The 13,574-nt window shown below is 42.1% G+C and overlaps 1 protein-coding gene across 1 annotated transcript in view; it reads right to left on the bottom strand.

Moving 5' to 3' along the window:
- gtf2ird1 (GTF2I repeat domain containing 1) overlaps nucleotides 1-13,574 on the bottom strand; it is a 42,540-nt gene that overhangs the window by 17,704 nt on the left and 11,262 nt on the right. The window contains exons 5-22 of the mRNA XM_069184111.1: nucleotides 12,886-13,069; nucleotides 11,084-11,382; nucleotides 10,898-10,993; nucleotides 10,207-10,290; nucleotides 9,438-9,621; nucleotides 8,690-8,715; nucleotides 7,140-7,263; nucleotides 6,700-6,743; nucleotides 6,348-6,428; nucleotides 6,005-6,091; nucleotides 2,795-2,848; nucleotides 2,494-2,559; nucleotides 1,523-1,706; nucleotides 1,282-1,343; nucleotides 1,121-1,192; nucleotides 934-1,017; nucleotides 326-509; nucleotides 177-205 (exon numbers count right to left, since the gene is read on the bottom strand). Of these exons, the coding sequence (XP_069040212.1) occupies nucleotides 177-205; nucleotides 326-509; nucleotides 934-1,017; nucleotides 1,121-1,192; nucleotides 1,282-1,343; nucleotides 1,523-1,706; nucleotides 2,494-2,559; nucleotides 2,795-2,848; nucleotides 6,005-6,091; nucleotides 6,348-6,428; nucleotides 6,700-6,743; nucleotides 7,140-7,263; nucleotides 8,690-8,715; nucleotides 9,438-9,621; nucleotides 10,207-10,290; nucleotides 10,898-10,993; nucleotides 11,084-11,382; nucleotides 12,886-13,069 (1,944 nt within the window). The remainder of the gene's footprint in view (nucleotides 1-176; nucleotides 206-325; nucleotides 510-933; nucleotides 1,018-1,120; nucleotides 1,193-1,281; nucleotides 1,344-1,522; nucleotides 1,707-2,493; nucleotides 2,560-2,794; nucleotides 2,849-6,004; nucleotides 6,092-6,347; nucleotides 6,429-6,699; nucleotides 6,744-7,139; nucleotides 7,264-8,689; nucleotides 8,716-9,437; nucleotides 9,622-10,206; nucleotides 10,291-10,897; nucleotides 10,994-11,083; nucleotides 11,383-12,885; nucleotides 13,070-13,574) is intronic.

The following is a 13,574-nucleotide window of genomic DNA, read 5'->3' as shown; positions in this document are numbered from 1 at the left end:
TGTGAAACCTATTACATCCTTAGCAAATCAGTGTAATCCAACACTGCTGTAAACATTTTTGTAGTTAATGAACAGTCCCTTCTAGTTTCTTTCTGACTTTTTTTTCAATCATTATTAGCAAAGAATTATATCAAATACAGCCTCACACTGGTGCAATCCTGACACGGGTCTCTCACCTGGTTTAGGAATAAGCCCTTGGAAAGGCCTGTAAAGAAGATAAGATGAGTTACAGGAGTAGCTTATGTAATTTGTAGCAAAACTGATGACAACACACACAACCAGTGAAGGTGGAAAAACCACAGTGCCCCCCCACCACCCCCACTACCTGGTGATAGTGAAGCGGATATTATGTGCGACCGCCAGGATCCGCTCCAGGTTCTGGGATCCGAAGGTGCACGGTTTCCGGAAGGGAATGCCGGGAGGCAGCCCCTCGATAATGACCGAGCCTGGGTTGCTCTTGATCCTCTTGTAGGGCACCTGGACCGGGTACTTAATGCCAAGGGCCTCACCTGAGCGACACACACATATGGTCCACTGGGGTGGTTTGAACAACAGAATAAACTAAATGGAAGCAACAGCAGGGAAAGCGATCAGCTTTACAGCATCGCTGCGTGCAGTGTTAGGCTGCGGACACATGGAAACGGTAATGCTTTAAAGAATGATTCCCTCTGCAAAGGCTGAATGTGTCTTGTTTTTCTGTTGCCTGTGCAGTCAATGGGAAAAATAATGTGTCTAGGAAAAGCTCTCAGGCCTATAGATTTATGGAAGAATTTCCTCAGAAGCGCAAAATTGGACTGGAGATAAAGTCCATGTCATGTTGTATAATTTGGTCATTAGTTGTGAAAATTCATTGTACATTAAAGAACACCATATCCCCTCAACACGTCACCATGGCGAGCTGGTCACAACTGTTTTATCGGTCTATAAACTCACCATATTTCCTGTTGAACAGGTCCTGAACTTGTTCTCTCAGTGTGTTGGCCAGGTCAATTCTAGAAAGTTTGGCTTCTAAACTGTCTGCAAGATAAAGACATGAAAGACACTTTCTTTTTATAAAAAAAAAGACATCCAGTTGTATTCTAGCCTTTTTCTTTTGCTAAGTTTGTTTTGTTCATCTTACCTGAGTACCCAGGTCTCTTCGCTGGAGTGCCTGGGTCCCCCACCGCTACATCTTTGCAATCCAGTTCAGCTCCTGCAGAAACAAGAGCTCAGCAGGTCACGAAAGAGACGGCGCCACTTGATAACAAGAGTGTCCTGCAGAATCAGAGCAGGGACTCTCACCTGGGGTGTTGGCTGGGTGGGGAGAGGGCTCAGGTTTCAGGGCCTCAGTTAGCAGCTCAGGTCTGGAAAACAGTGTGGTTATATCTTTGGGCAGAACAGAAACAGACTATACCAATGGCCATTTCATAACCTCTTCCATGAAGCTTGTAATGAGGGCGACTCTTTGGTTGTACCACATGGGATCTTTAATTTCACCTGATGACAAGGGAAAAGAGACGGAGGCTCTCCTGACCCGGCTCACCTTTTGATCACGAAGCCGATGTTACTGCTGACCGCCAGGATCTTGCGCAGTTTGGCGGCGCCAAAGCAGTTGGGGCGGCGGAAGGACATGCCCTCGGGGAGCCCAGTTACATACAGGTCTTCGGGGTACATCTGGAACTTGGAGTAGGGCACACGGGTGGGCTGTGAGAGGCCAAGGGCTTCACCTGTCACGGAGCACGAACAGAAGCCAGGAGTCGTCTTCTGTGCTCACCAGAGCTGACTGAATGTATTGTTAGGTTTAATGAATAATGATCCGTTAAGAAAGGTGAAGCCCGTGTCAGACACAGTGACTCAGCAAAGCCAGAGCTTCTCCTGGTTTCTACGGAGATAAATGGAATAGAGAGCACGCGACTCATCCCATGGATGGGGCACCGGTACATGACAGGGATCACCCCCAGCAACGCTGTTCCCCATTTACGTGGCTTTCATGAAAACTCATTTCGTTACGCCACTGGCTTCTTTCCGTATTGTGACCCTGAAGCATGTCAGCTGACTGAAAAATAACCATGATGCCCTGAGGCTTGACAGGGTAGAGTATACTGGTGCCTGGTCACTAGGTAATGCCTAAGCTCACTCACCCCAGGAAACTTTGGTGGCATGGGACCAGCTGTCTTTTGCCCTCTGACATCTCCCAATCACTGCAGTGTCTGTAGGAAGGACTCGAACCCACAACCTGTGCTCACTAACTAACATTGTGTCCACGAACCCATTAACAATCAGTTGGTGCCTTTCAAGAAGCTCAGCTTGCAGGCTGACAGGTGGATATAGTTTGCAAGAGAAGGCTTTTTGCAGATGAACCACTAGGTGCTACATGATTAAAAAAAAAAGTTTCAAGAATTCAATTCAGAAGCATAAGAGAATATGACAAAACATCTGCCTTGGATAACTGTACTGGGCCACCTCATCCTAGAGGGAAAACCTTTGGCACAGAGGCTTTATCGCATAACTCACCATACTTCGCATTGAAAAGGCTTTCCACTTGCTTCCGCAGCCTAAGGATCATTTCTCCGAGATCCTCTGAAACATCGAGGAGAAGAGCTTGGACGACGATGCACACAGTGACAAGAACTTCAAGGAACAATTGCTTGGTAACCTCAGAGACGGACTCCATATTTAACTATTTGGGGAGCAATCAGATGCTAAACAAAAGTTTCTTCAGCACAGTAACAACTGAGGAACTCAGATTTCGGAAAAGATGGCGAGTTCTTCTTACTTTAGCATCTCATTATTATTGCATCTAATGGTTTCTTACCTTTAACAGTCCTTCTTGCGGCTGTGGGTCTGGGCTCCTGCACAACTGACTCAACTGGAATTGAGGAGGAGGATGCAGGTTGGAAGCAGACAGGAGTGTGTCAGGGATCAGTCTGGCCACTTGATTATAAAGCCTGTTGCTCTGGTTAATTTAACCCTGGTTAAATTGTATGTTTCAGTGAATCTCTAAGTGAAAAGAACTTGACACAATCTCTGCATCTTTCCGAAAATTCAAATGGATAATTAGCATGTATTTGCATTTTTGTAGATATTCAAATAATAAAACAGTGAATATGGCACATGTAAATGTTTGAACACCCCGACAGTCAGTACTTAGTAACCTCCTTTTGTCAGAAATCACAGCTTCCAAACATTCCCTGTAGCCAGCTAAGAGTCATCCCATACTTGCTTTTGGAATTTCCTCCCTACTCTTACTTGCAGAACTCTTCTGGTTCAGAGATATTATTAGGTCTTCTTGCATGCACTGTATGTCTGAGATCTCCCCACAAATTTCCATTAATATTCAAGTCTGGGGCCTGTGAAAGTCATTCCAAAACCCGTAATATTTTATTCCTGTAAGTACTTCATGGTTGATTTTGAGGTACTTGTCAATTTAAGACATATAGCAGATTGCTGTCTTGCTGAAATATCAAACCCATGTTCAAGCTTAGCTTCTAGGGTTTACTGATTTTTTGGTTGTTGAATCCATTCCTTCTTCCACACCAATATTTCCTGTGTCACTGGCTGCCACACAGCACCAAAGCATAATAGATCCAACCTCATTTACTCATTTTTATCCAAATGTATCTTTTGTGGTTGTGACCAAAAAATTCAATTTTCATTTAATCAATCCATAGACATAAAAAATCCCAACACTGGTGTTTTTAGACTGTGTCTAAATTTAGACTTTTAGACATTGACCTTTGTGTTGAGATCATAGAAGAGGTTACTTTCTGACAACTCTCCCATGCAGATCATTTTTGTGTAAGCAACTCTGTACTGTGGACCTATGGACACCTACTCCAGTGTCAACTGTAAACTTTTCTGCAGGTCCTTTGCAGAGATCTGTGGATTCTGCTTTGCAATGTGACCAGTTTCAAAGCAGTTTTAATGGAAACTTTTCTTCCAGATCTTGCCTTGACTTCAACAATTTCCTTTAACTTCCATTTCTTAATGATATTTCTGGCAGCTGAAATTGCAAGCAGGGAAGTATTTCGAGACCATTTTATAGCCTTCTTCTGCTTTATTTTCAAGTCCTCCGACAGATTCTTAGGGGAGCACATGGTTGCTGAAAGTAGGCAGAACAACAATCACAGCCTAAGAAGTTAAACCCTGGAACTGTCGTCACCTGACTTAATTTAAGGTCTTGCAAGTCAATGAGGTTTTGGTCCCTAAAAAACTATTTTAATTTGTTAAAAAACAAATTAAATAATAGCGAATCGACTGGAAGGGTGCCCACACTTTTGCATGTCACATTCACTTTTTTATTTTAGCAAATAAATACTAATTTGGCATTAAACAGTAACTTGCAGAAACATGTTGAGTTTAACTTTGTACCACGGAGAGGCTGTGTCAGCTTCTTCTCACTTAGAGGTTCACTAAAATATACATTTTAACTAGGGGTTACTTTTGCAAATAACTGTATATCTCTGCTACTACTACAGTTGGAAAGTAAAAATGCAGTGCTTCAAACATCCTCAAAGTTGCTGTCGAAATATTCTAGTTTAAAAAATATATAAATCACTGATAGGAAGCATAATCATCTTATACACTGATGACATATTCCAAACAATCAGAATGGAGGTATTGATGGGAAAACCATTATAAATCATGCATTTACATCATTTAAACTTATCCTTGGGTTGTAACACCCATCTGCGTGGTACAGGGCTATCGTATCTGTCAGACCGATTTCACCAATATTATAACGGATCCTACAGGATATAAAAAATACCAGTTCTAAAAATACTGGAAAAAAATAGTTGGCCATTTTATTAAAACATGATTTATAATGTTAATACGAACACTTAAGAACATCTGTAATTACACCGGAGTGCCAGATTTCAGTTTCTGATGGGCTTGTCTGTTCTCATCAGTCAGTAATGTCTATTTTACCCACTTCCATTCTCATTCCCAAACTGTCTGTGTTTCTTGACATTCATGTTGCTAAGAGCAATCGAATTACAAAGAGAACCACTTCTCTTATGTATATGCAATATATGTTTGTCAGAAACTGGCAGAAAGTTAAACTGGTAAACATACTGGTCAATGTCGTAACTAACAAGAAAACCTCCCTCCCCACCCCTGAGTTAAAGTTATTCTGTTGGAAACAGGCTGGTTCAAGTGTTCTTATTAACTATGATTTTGTGGAACCAGGATGAAAAACATTTTTGGAGCAAGGATTTAAGGGCTGTGGGTAGGTCTGTCTAACTAGTAGTCTGGGTTTGGGGTATTCTAAGGGTATCTAGACCAAATGTTGTATGTATGAACAATTCACCAGGGTGACAGAGGAACAGAGACTCCTGAATGGTATTCAGTTCAGGAGCAGCGCTACAAATTGGCAATTTCCCTATGGAAATAGGCTACATACTGGTACAGTCAAACCTGCCACAGAGACCCAAGCACATGGATAAGTCTTTATGTCATAGAGGATAATGCAGAACTTTGACAGAGGTCTACTGAAATACAGGTTTTATCTGTTAGATAGTAATGTCCATTTGAAATAATTGCACCATTATTAAAGGCAATCAGGATGATGATATAAATTTCTTCTGGTCAATATGCCCCCTCTATCTGTGTCCCAAGATGAGAGTCTGGTTAGGCATAACAATGACTGAAAGATAGGTGCATAATTCTGTTTCAATGTGGGAAATCAGTTTTCAGTCGGCATTATATGGTCTAAACAGAGGCCTGTTTTAAATCAGATGAGTTCTTTTTTGACTGGTTTTCATTTTGACAGGGCAAAGTAAAAAAAAAAAGAGTTCTGAGGTACTGTTGTGCCCAGGCTTGACTGTAAGGTAGAAAACTGGTACTGAAGCGTAGGGACTGGGCAGCAAAACGGGTACAGGAATGTGCAGTAAAGGGCTGGTGGGGAAGAGTCTGTGAAAATTGTTCATACATCTACCTCCCTAAAAGTAGGAGAGTGATTGCAGGTTGGCCCCAGTCAGTTCTGTGTCCCGCCGTGGCGCTGGGGAGACAAGTCAGAGGTTACCTGCGGGGGAGTCTGAGAGGTGGGGGCTCTCACTGGCCGCAGAGTCGGCCGCAGGCTCGCTCAGCTCCTCCGGAACGACACTGACATCTGGAGGAGGAGATGTCTTTATGAACCAAACGCAGACGGTAAACACCGCACACTTGTACAGTATGGGCCTTCTCTTCAGGAGAAATAAAATAAAAAAACTCAGATTGCATCTCCTAACCTTCTGCAGCACCTTAAGGAGGATTTCGAAATGTGCTCATAGAGCCAAAAGTGGCATGAGAGGCATCCTTCAGGCTCAAGCTCCTCAATTTGTCACAGATTAGTAAGTAATTGGATAGGCTATGCCTTCCTGTCTTACCTGGCACTGTCACTTGAATGATTTCTCCGTCTGGTGGCTCAGTTTTAATCTTTTTAATAGGGGAACAATCTCCTGATGGCCCTAAAAAAATAAAACAAAACGCACTCAGAGCTTCAGGTAGGTTATATTACAAGACTTTCCAGTAGACTATAGCAAAATGCATATAAGCCACACCTCACGATAAAGGGAAGAGCAGGTTAAGAATTGCAGAAAAATGAGGGCTTTAATTACAGTTGCATGATTATGACTAGGACTGTGTGTTCCTGGTCCATATTTTCCAAAATCAGAACAGACAGCTTCAGAAAATCATTCTGCAAGGTTTCCAATTCCATTCTTAGTGTTTGGTACCAACCTGCCTCACCATCTCCTACAGGGCTCACACACGAACTAGTGGATCTGCAAAGAATAAGAGAAATATTACATGCAGCGTGGCAATTTCAGTCTCAATAGGTTTGTTCATAAAAATTCTTTCCAAGGGGAAAGAAGGTTAATAAACCACCCTCAAAAAAGGCCAACATGTTCATTTTTTGTTAGTTTCTTCCAAAATGTGGAAGTGATACAATGTTTCCAATATACAAAATTAGCCCATTCCCAAGCAGGACTTGAAAAGAAAAAATCGGTTGCTAAGGTTCTTTACAATACATAATTGCACAAAGACATAAAATTCACTGGCATCTTCTCCAATGTCTCTCCTAAACTGGCAACTGGCATAATCTTTTAAAAGAAGATGCACACAAAGAGCTTTCACACATCTCTGTGCTCAGCCAGGTTTGAAAAGAGCCTAAAACCCACCTGCTACTGTGCGAGTTGCTCATCACCTCGAAAGCTGGTAACATCCTGGGGGTCTCTGGATAGCTGTCTTCAGATGGAGACCCTGAGTCCTGTTTCCCCTCGTCTTTGAATGCCTTTCCACCAGCTGCAGAAACAGAGTGATGCAGGGAGACAGGCCAACTAGAATTTGGGATGAGGAATTGTGAAAGCATTCCCTTTAGATTTGGACACAGTGTTCAGGATGGAAATTGATCGCAACTATGGAAGAACTGCTTTTATTTTAAAAAGCTGATTTACTGCACTCCTGGTCCCCTTGTAAAACATTGGCAATGATGCAATGATACAAACCAGGGTGATCCAACTCCAGTTGTGGAGGTCCAGTGTCTGCAGATTTTCATTCCAACCCAGGCCTGCATGACCTAATTCAGTTTGCTATTGTTTAATTAAACCAATTAACAATATCCCTGCTCTTCAGGTGTAGCTGCTTTAAAAAAAGACTTAGAGAACCTTCATATTGCACTGGATTTCTAGGACCAGAGCTGGGCCAACCAGACATAGACTCATTCTTGTCCTGTATATCTCAGTCTTGATATAGTTAGCAATGATCACTTAGGCACATGTGTGATTCCATGTTTGGGGACCAGCTACGGATTCTACAAGCTTTTGACCAGTGGGGGACAGACACTATAAACAAGGAGTATAGTAGTTCTTTTAAAGAACTGCTTTATCAGTACTGATTGACTAGACAGGGACTTGTAGTGGTTTTTACAGTACAAGGGGATCTAAACTGTGACTCCTTAAAATCTAGACAAATACGCAAAGTGTGACGAAATTTACAACACAATTTGAAGGGCTCAGGAGACTATAACCAGCAGCTTTAATCACCCTGCCATTCACAGCTGAATCTCAGGATTCGTGAGCTTGCAGTACCTGGATGGGAGACCTCCTTGAAAAGCTAAGGTTGCTTCTGGAACAGGTGTTAGTAGAACCACTCCTAAAGCCCCAGTATAGTGATGGGGACACTGTCCTGTGAAAAGGTGCTGGACTTTGGATGAGACGAGACATTAAACCAAGGTCTTGATTCTCTGTGCTCAATAAAACTCCCAGGGCATCTCTTGAAAAGAGTAGGGCTGTTACCCTGTTGTCCTGGCCAAATTTCCTCATAATCTCCATCTATGAATTGGCTTCATCACTCTGTTCTCCTCCAACTGAGAGCTGGTGTGTGGGGGCAACACACTTTTGGTGGTGGAGGGGATCCCCATTACCTGTAATGCGCTTTGAGTGGAATGTCCAGAAAAGCGCTATATAAGAATAAGGATTATTTTTTAATTATACAATTCAGGGCACAGACCCTGATTTTTTGCAGGATTGGCAACACATGACAGGGGGCTTCTAGAAAATGTATCAGATTCAGTGCTGATGGTGAGAGTCTAATGAAAGAACTGACAGTATCACCTTCAATGACTATAGATTTAGCAGACAGAATGGAAAGGTAATTAGAAGAACTGCACTGACTTCAAATATAGCATCATTTAAAAATGAATTAAAAAATAATAATTAAAAATAATTACCTGTAAAAATCCTTTCATCAAACATTCTGGAAGATAAAGGGAAGCAATTACTTCAGGTTGAGTACACAATTGCAGGCAGTATTATCAATAATTAGCAAAGCAATTATTCATCTCTCTGAAAAGAAACAATCTCAGCCCACTCTGCAGCCGAGATAATCAAGCAACAGGCTAAACCAAAGCAGGATCCGAGCTTGATAAAGAGCTTGATTGACACAGGATTCTTCTATCAGAATTAGCCAGCTGTGTCAACACAGAGGGGAGCTTCAACAGATACTTACTATAATGTCCTTAAAAGAAGCTTTCTGAGAAGTATTTGAGTGTTTAACCTGAATTTTCATTCTGTTCACAGCACAGTATAAAACAAGAGCAGTTAATTTTATCTGCATACCACAAAATATTTCAAATGGAAAAAAAATTGGAAGAAGATCACTATTTATAGGGACAAAAGGGTATTTTTGTGCTCAAGATATGTAAATAGCTATGGAAACTATATTATTTCTTTGCCTTTTCCAGGTCCTTACACAACACTTTACAGTATCTGTATTGTGCACCAGTCACTCAGGAGATTGAAAGGAATCATCTCTTGCACATGGATGTTCAGCGGTTTCTATCCAATGCAATGTTATATTCCATGCTTTAAAAAGGCTCCCATAGGTACTCCTGCCCCTGGTTTAACAGTGCTAATAGGAGTCATCTCCTAAGTGCAGAGCCTAAGGCAAAACTGTCACTCCTTGGGGGGCCTGATTACCGTTTCACCACAAAGCGCACACTGTGCCTCTCCTCCAAAATGCGTTTAAGTTTGGGGACCCCGTATGTGCAGGGCCGCTTGAAGGGGATCTTGTCTGGGATGCCAATGATCTCCACTGCCTCCGGGTCACACGCTATCTTCCGGTAAGGCACAGGAACCATGTGGTCCAAGCCCAGCGCCTCTGCTGCAGTAGGTCAGGAAAGGGTTGGCAATGAGAAAGACAGCTTTGTTAGAAACCTCCAGCCTGGGCTTTGCAGACAGGCTTAGTAAAACTAACACCCGATGTTGGCAAGCTGCTTTATGAGAGACAGTTTTCTACACAACACCGCCATGCTTCGTTCTCCTAAACTAGCCCTGGACGTCCTCAAACAAAATGAAAACGGGCAGCAACAGCCACAATATGCTAAAAAACAAACAAACTTCAGATAGACAGGAAATCTCGAAGTAATTCTAAAAAAAAAAAAAAAATGCATAAAAAGAAATGAACAAGACACCACATACAGTAGCTGCGCTAAATTCATATATTTTGGTTCATTTAGAAATAGTTTGGAATTTGCAGCTGCACTATTAATCAAATCTTCCAGTCCTTCAGAAAGCTTTGGTCCTGTTAGCTGTTTAATGTAAATATGAATTGTTTTTACTGGCAGTGTCAGTTAGAGCATGATACAATACACCTCAGTCCTTTCCTACAATAGTGGTGGTTTTCCATCACTGGAATAGTGTGGCAGTCAGCTTAAAGGTGCTATTGCCTTACACCACGGTCTCTTACCATAACGGCTATTAAACAGGATCTGGACACACTCCCGCAGTGTGTTAATGTCTTCCGTTTCACGAATGAACGTGTCCCATTTGTCTGTAGAAATAAAATGGCAAAAAAACTGGTATAGAACAAGATTGGTTTTGACACTTGTTGCCCACAGTGATCGCTTTTAGACTCTGTGCTGGTTTTCCACAGCCATTTTAATTAAATGAATTGCTCAAACTCTTAAGATCAGGATTCCAAGATCGCAAAAGGACAAAATGGACTCTATCAGTTCTCCTCGTCACACTCAGGGAGTGATTTGTGTTCTTCTGCCACTAGTCTCTTCAATTAAGAGTTTTTTCTTTGTTATATTTTTAACTATTTCACACAGATTCAAAAACGTATAAAACAGCATGCCTCTGAATACACTTGGCTTCACAGTATATAGAACACAGACAGAAAGAAAAATGTTTTTTTTCTGTGGTACAGACTATAAAATTGTCTAAGAAATTTGATTTATTTGCAGTGATAAAGCAAATTAGCAATGGTTGGAACAAATAAACACAACCCGAAGAAGGCTCCACAGTCGAAGGGTTGTGCTTTCTTTCTTCTCTTTTCAGCACGGAATAAACCTCACAAATAAACACAAGACTAACAGGACTCACAAGAGTCTCTCAGTGGCTCCCTTTACTCTAAAATGCACTGGTCCCTTACCCACCTGATTTCTCATGCACAATGGAGAACAACAAGCGCTTGGAAATGTGCACATTCTGAGAACTCTGTCCCATCTCTGCCGGCCCCCCTAATCGGTCGCCTGTTGGAGAGGGGAATACCAGACATTGATATCATGCCTTGACATCGTTTTCATTCCTCGTCGGGTCGGTCGTTGGGAATTCGCACTGACCGTTGTCGGCGCAGTCCTTCGCCGGAGCCGTCTTCTCCCCCTGCGACGCCCAGCCACTCTGGTGGTCACTGTTCTGGATGGCGCTGAGGAGCGAGCTGGGCGCAAGGTCAGGCTTCCCCTCCGGGTGGGCCTGCATGGGCATGGGGATGCCATACAGGAAGGTGGAGAGCATGGCGCTGCCAGCCGCTGTCTCCTGGTTGGCAGCTTTAACAGTGGAGTGGCTGGCAAGGCTCTTGGAACCAGAGTTGTGGTTGAGCTCAGGGCAGGACTTGGCATCCCAGGAAGCCTCTTCAATGGGCCTTTGAATATAAAACAGACGTCATGTAAACACTTCCAATACTGTCATGCTCTGATCGGAGATGCAGTCTGGCAGTTTCACAAAGTCTAAATTTAAATAAATGAAATCAATTTAAGTCTTGATTATGTGAATATAAGTTTGTGAACCCCTTAGCGCTGGTCCGAATTATACTCAGATTGTATATATCTGAACCAGAATTTAATCAGATCATCACGGAAGACTTCATAAAAGATGATAAGATGATTCAGAAAAGTATGTGAACCCTCAGATTCAGTAACTGATGACACCTCCTTGGGCAACAGTGACTTCATTGAGATGTTTCCTGTAACTGTTTATCAGCCTCTCACATTAGCTTTTATGAATTTCAGTCCATTGTACCTTATAAATATGTTTTAAGTGGGTGACATTTGAGGGTTTCCTTGCAAGAACAGCTATCTTCAGGTCCTGTCTTCACTTTTCAATGGAGTTTAGGTCTAGACTTTGACTTGGCAAACTGCAAACGTGAAATTTCCTCTTCAGCCATTATTCTGTTGATCTGCTGGTATGTTGCTGCGTGTCCCAGCTCTGCTAATGAAAGGATGGACTGCCATTCTCCAGAATTTGCTGCTACCACACCAAATACTTGGTTTATTAAATGATGGCAAACCATGGAGATGCTGAGGCAGCAAAGCAGGCCCATACCATGGTGCCGATACTTGATGGTCAAGGTGAGGTTCTTCTGTTGGAGTGTTTGGTTTTCATCACTCAAGCTTTTTTCTTGTGGAAACACAGTACAGCTTTTGATGCGTCTGTCCAGAGATCTTCCAGTAGCCTAGGAAGTAAGAAGGCTTCTTTGGAGAACCTGAGGTGACCGGACAACTTCTTAGATAGCTGGAAATCCTCTCATCAAAACCATTCTTTGGGGGTACCATGGGCGTATCATGGTGGGTATTCAATATGTTCTGTCTGACAAAGAAAGATGAAGCCCTAGTTGTTTAGAAATGGTTTTGTAACCTTCTCCAACGTGTGGCACATCAACTACTCCTTTTTCTGAAATCTGATATTTCAGCTTTGGAATATTCTGAATTCTCTTCTGTTTGTGCAATTACATGTTCCCATTAACATCTTATGTGAAACCAAATGCATAAAGCTTCTGACTATCCTATAGAGCAGGGCTACCCAAACTCCTAGAAGTAGCTAGAAGTTAACTTATTATTAACATGGTATATACTGATTATTAATTATGTATTTTTTGTACTTCATGCACCTCATAAACATTAAATGGACAACCTAAAACCTTTTGGTTATTTAAGAAAAGACTGGCTTAGAGTAACCAAGGGTATCACGATAAGACAATTATATAGGGGGTTCACAAACTTTGGCACTGTAAATGTCTTACTCTGCTGTTGCCATGACATGCTGCCCCAACATAGTTCTGCATAGTCATAGTCAACAGCTGGTCATAATGACCACCACAGCACACAGCAGCGTTCCAAGTTGTTTTCCAGTGATACAGTCGACACACCTCTTAACCGTGAAGCGAATGCGGTTGCTCTGCTCCAGGATCTTCATTAAGGTCTTGGTGTCGTAGTCAGCTGGCTTTCTCAGGGAGACCCCATCAGGCAGACCATGGACAGTCACAGAGCTGGGGTCCTTCAGAATCCACTCATAAGGCACAGGTATTATACTGTTCTTCCCCATGGCCTCACCTGGAGAATGACAACAAGAAATTTGAATTGAATTAACGCGCAGAAGATTTATATCGCTCATGGTTTCTGTTATTTGTGCCCCACCCTTTTGCATTCCACCAAGTAAAAGGGCTAAGAAAATGCACCTTGAAAGAGAATCACACAAGCAGTACCTAATTATTTAGGGTGTAGGAGGAAATCTTGCAAAAGAAGCATTAGATGAGAATCTCAACTCTCCTTAAAGGGGAGCCATTCAATTTCTCAGACTGCTTAATAAATCTTAGTAACAAAATAAATTCATTGACGTTACAGAAAAAAATGATAAATTGCGATTTAAGCACAAAATTGTGAACGTTGTGAAAGTACTGTAAGTCGCCATGCTGTCGCAAACTTGCATTTGAATTCCCTTGAATTATGACATGAATCACAGAATATGGCGCTGTGCATATCGGGAAATTTAGTCTATTTTGTGATGTAAATTTGAGATTTTACTTTTATTGCGGTTTGAAATGCGCTCATTAATGAT

Source organism: Lepisosteus oculatus, chromosome 26 (assembly GCF_040954835.1).
Source record: "Lepisosteus oculatus isolate fLepOcu1 chromosome 26, fLepOcu1.hap2, whole genome shotgun sequence".
Lineage (NCBI taxonomy): Eukaryota > Metazoa > Chordata > Actinopteri > Semionotiformes > Lepisosteidae > Lepisosteus > Lepisosteus oculatus.
This window is presented reverse-complemented; position numbering and strand designations above follow the sequence as displayed.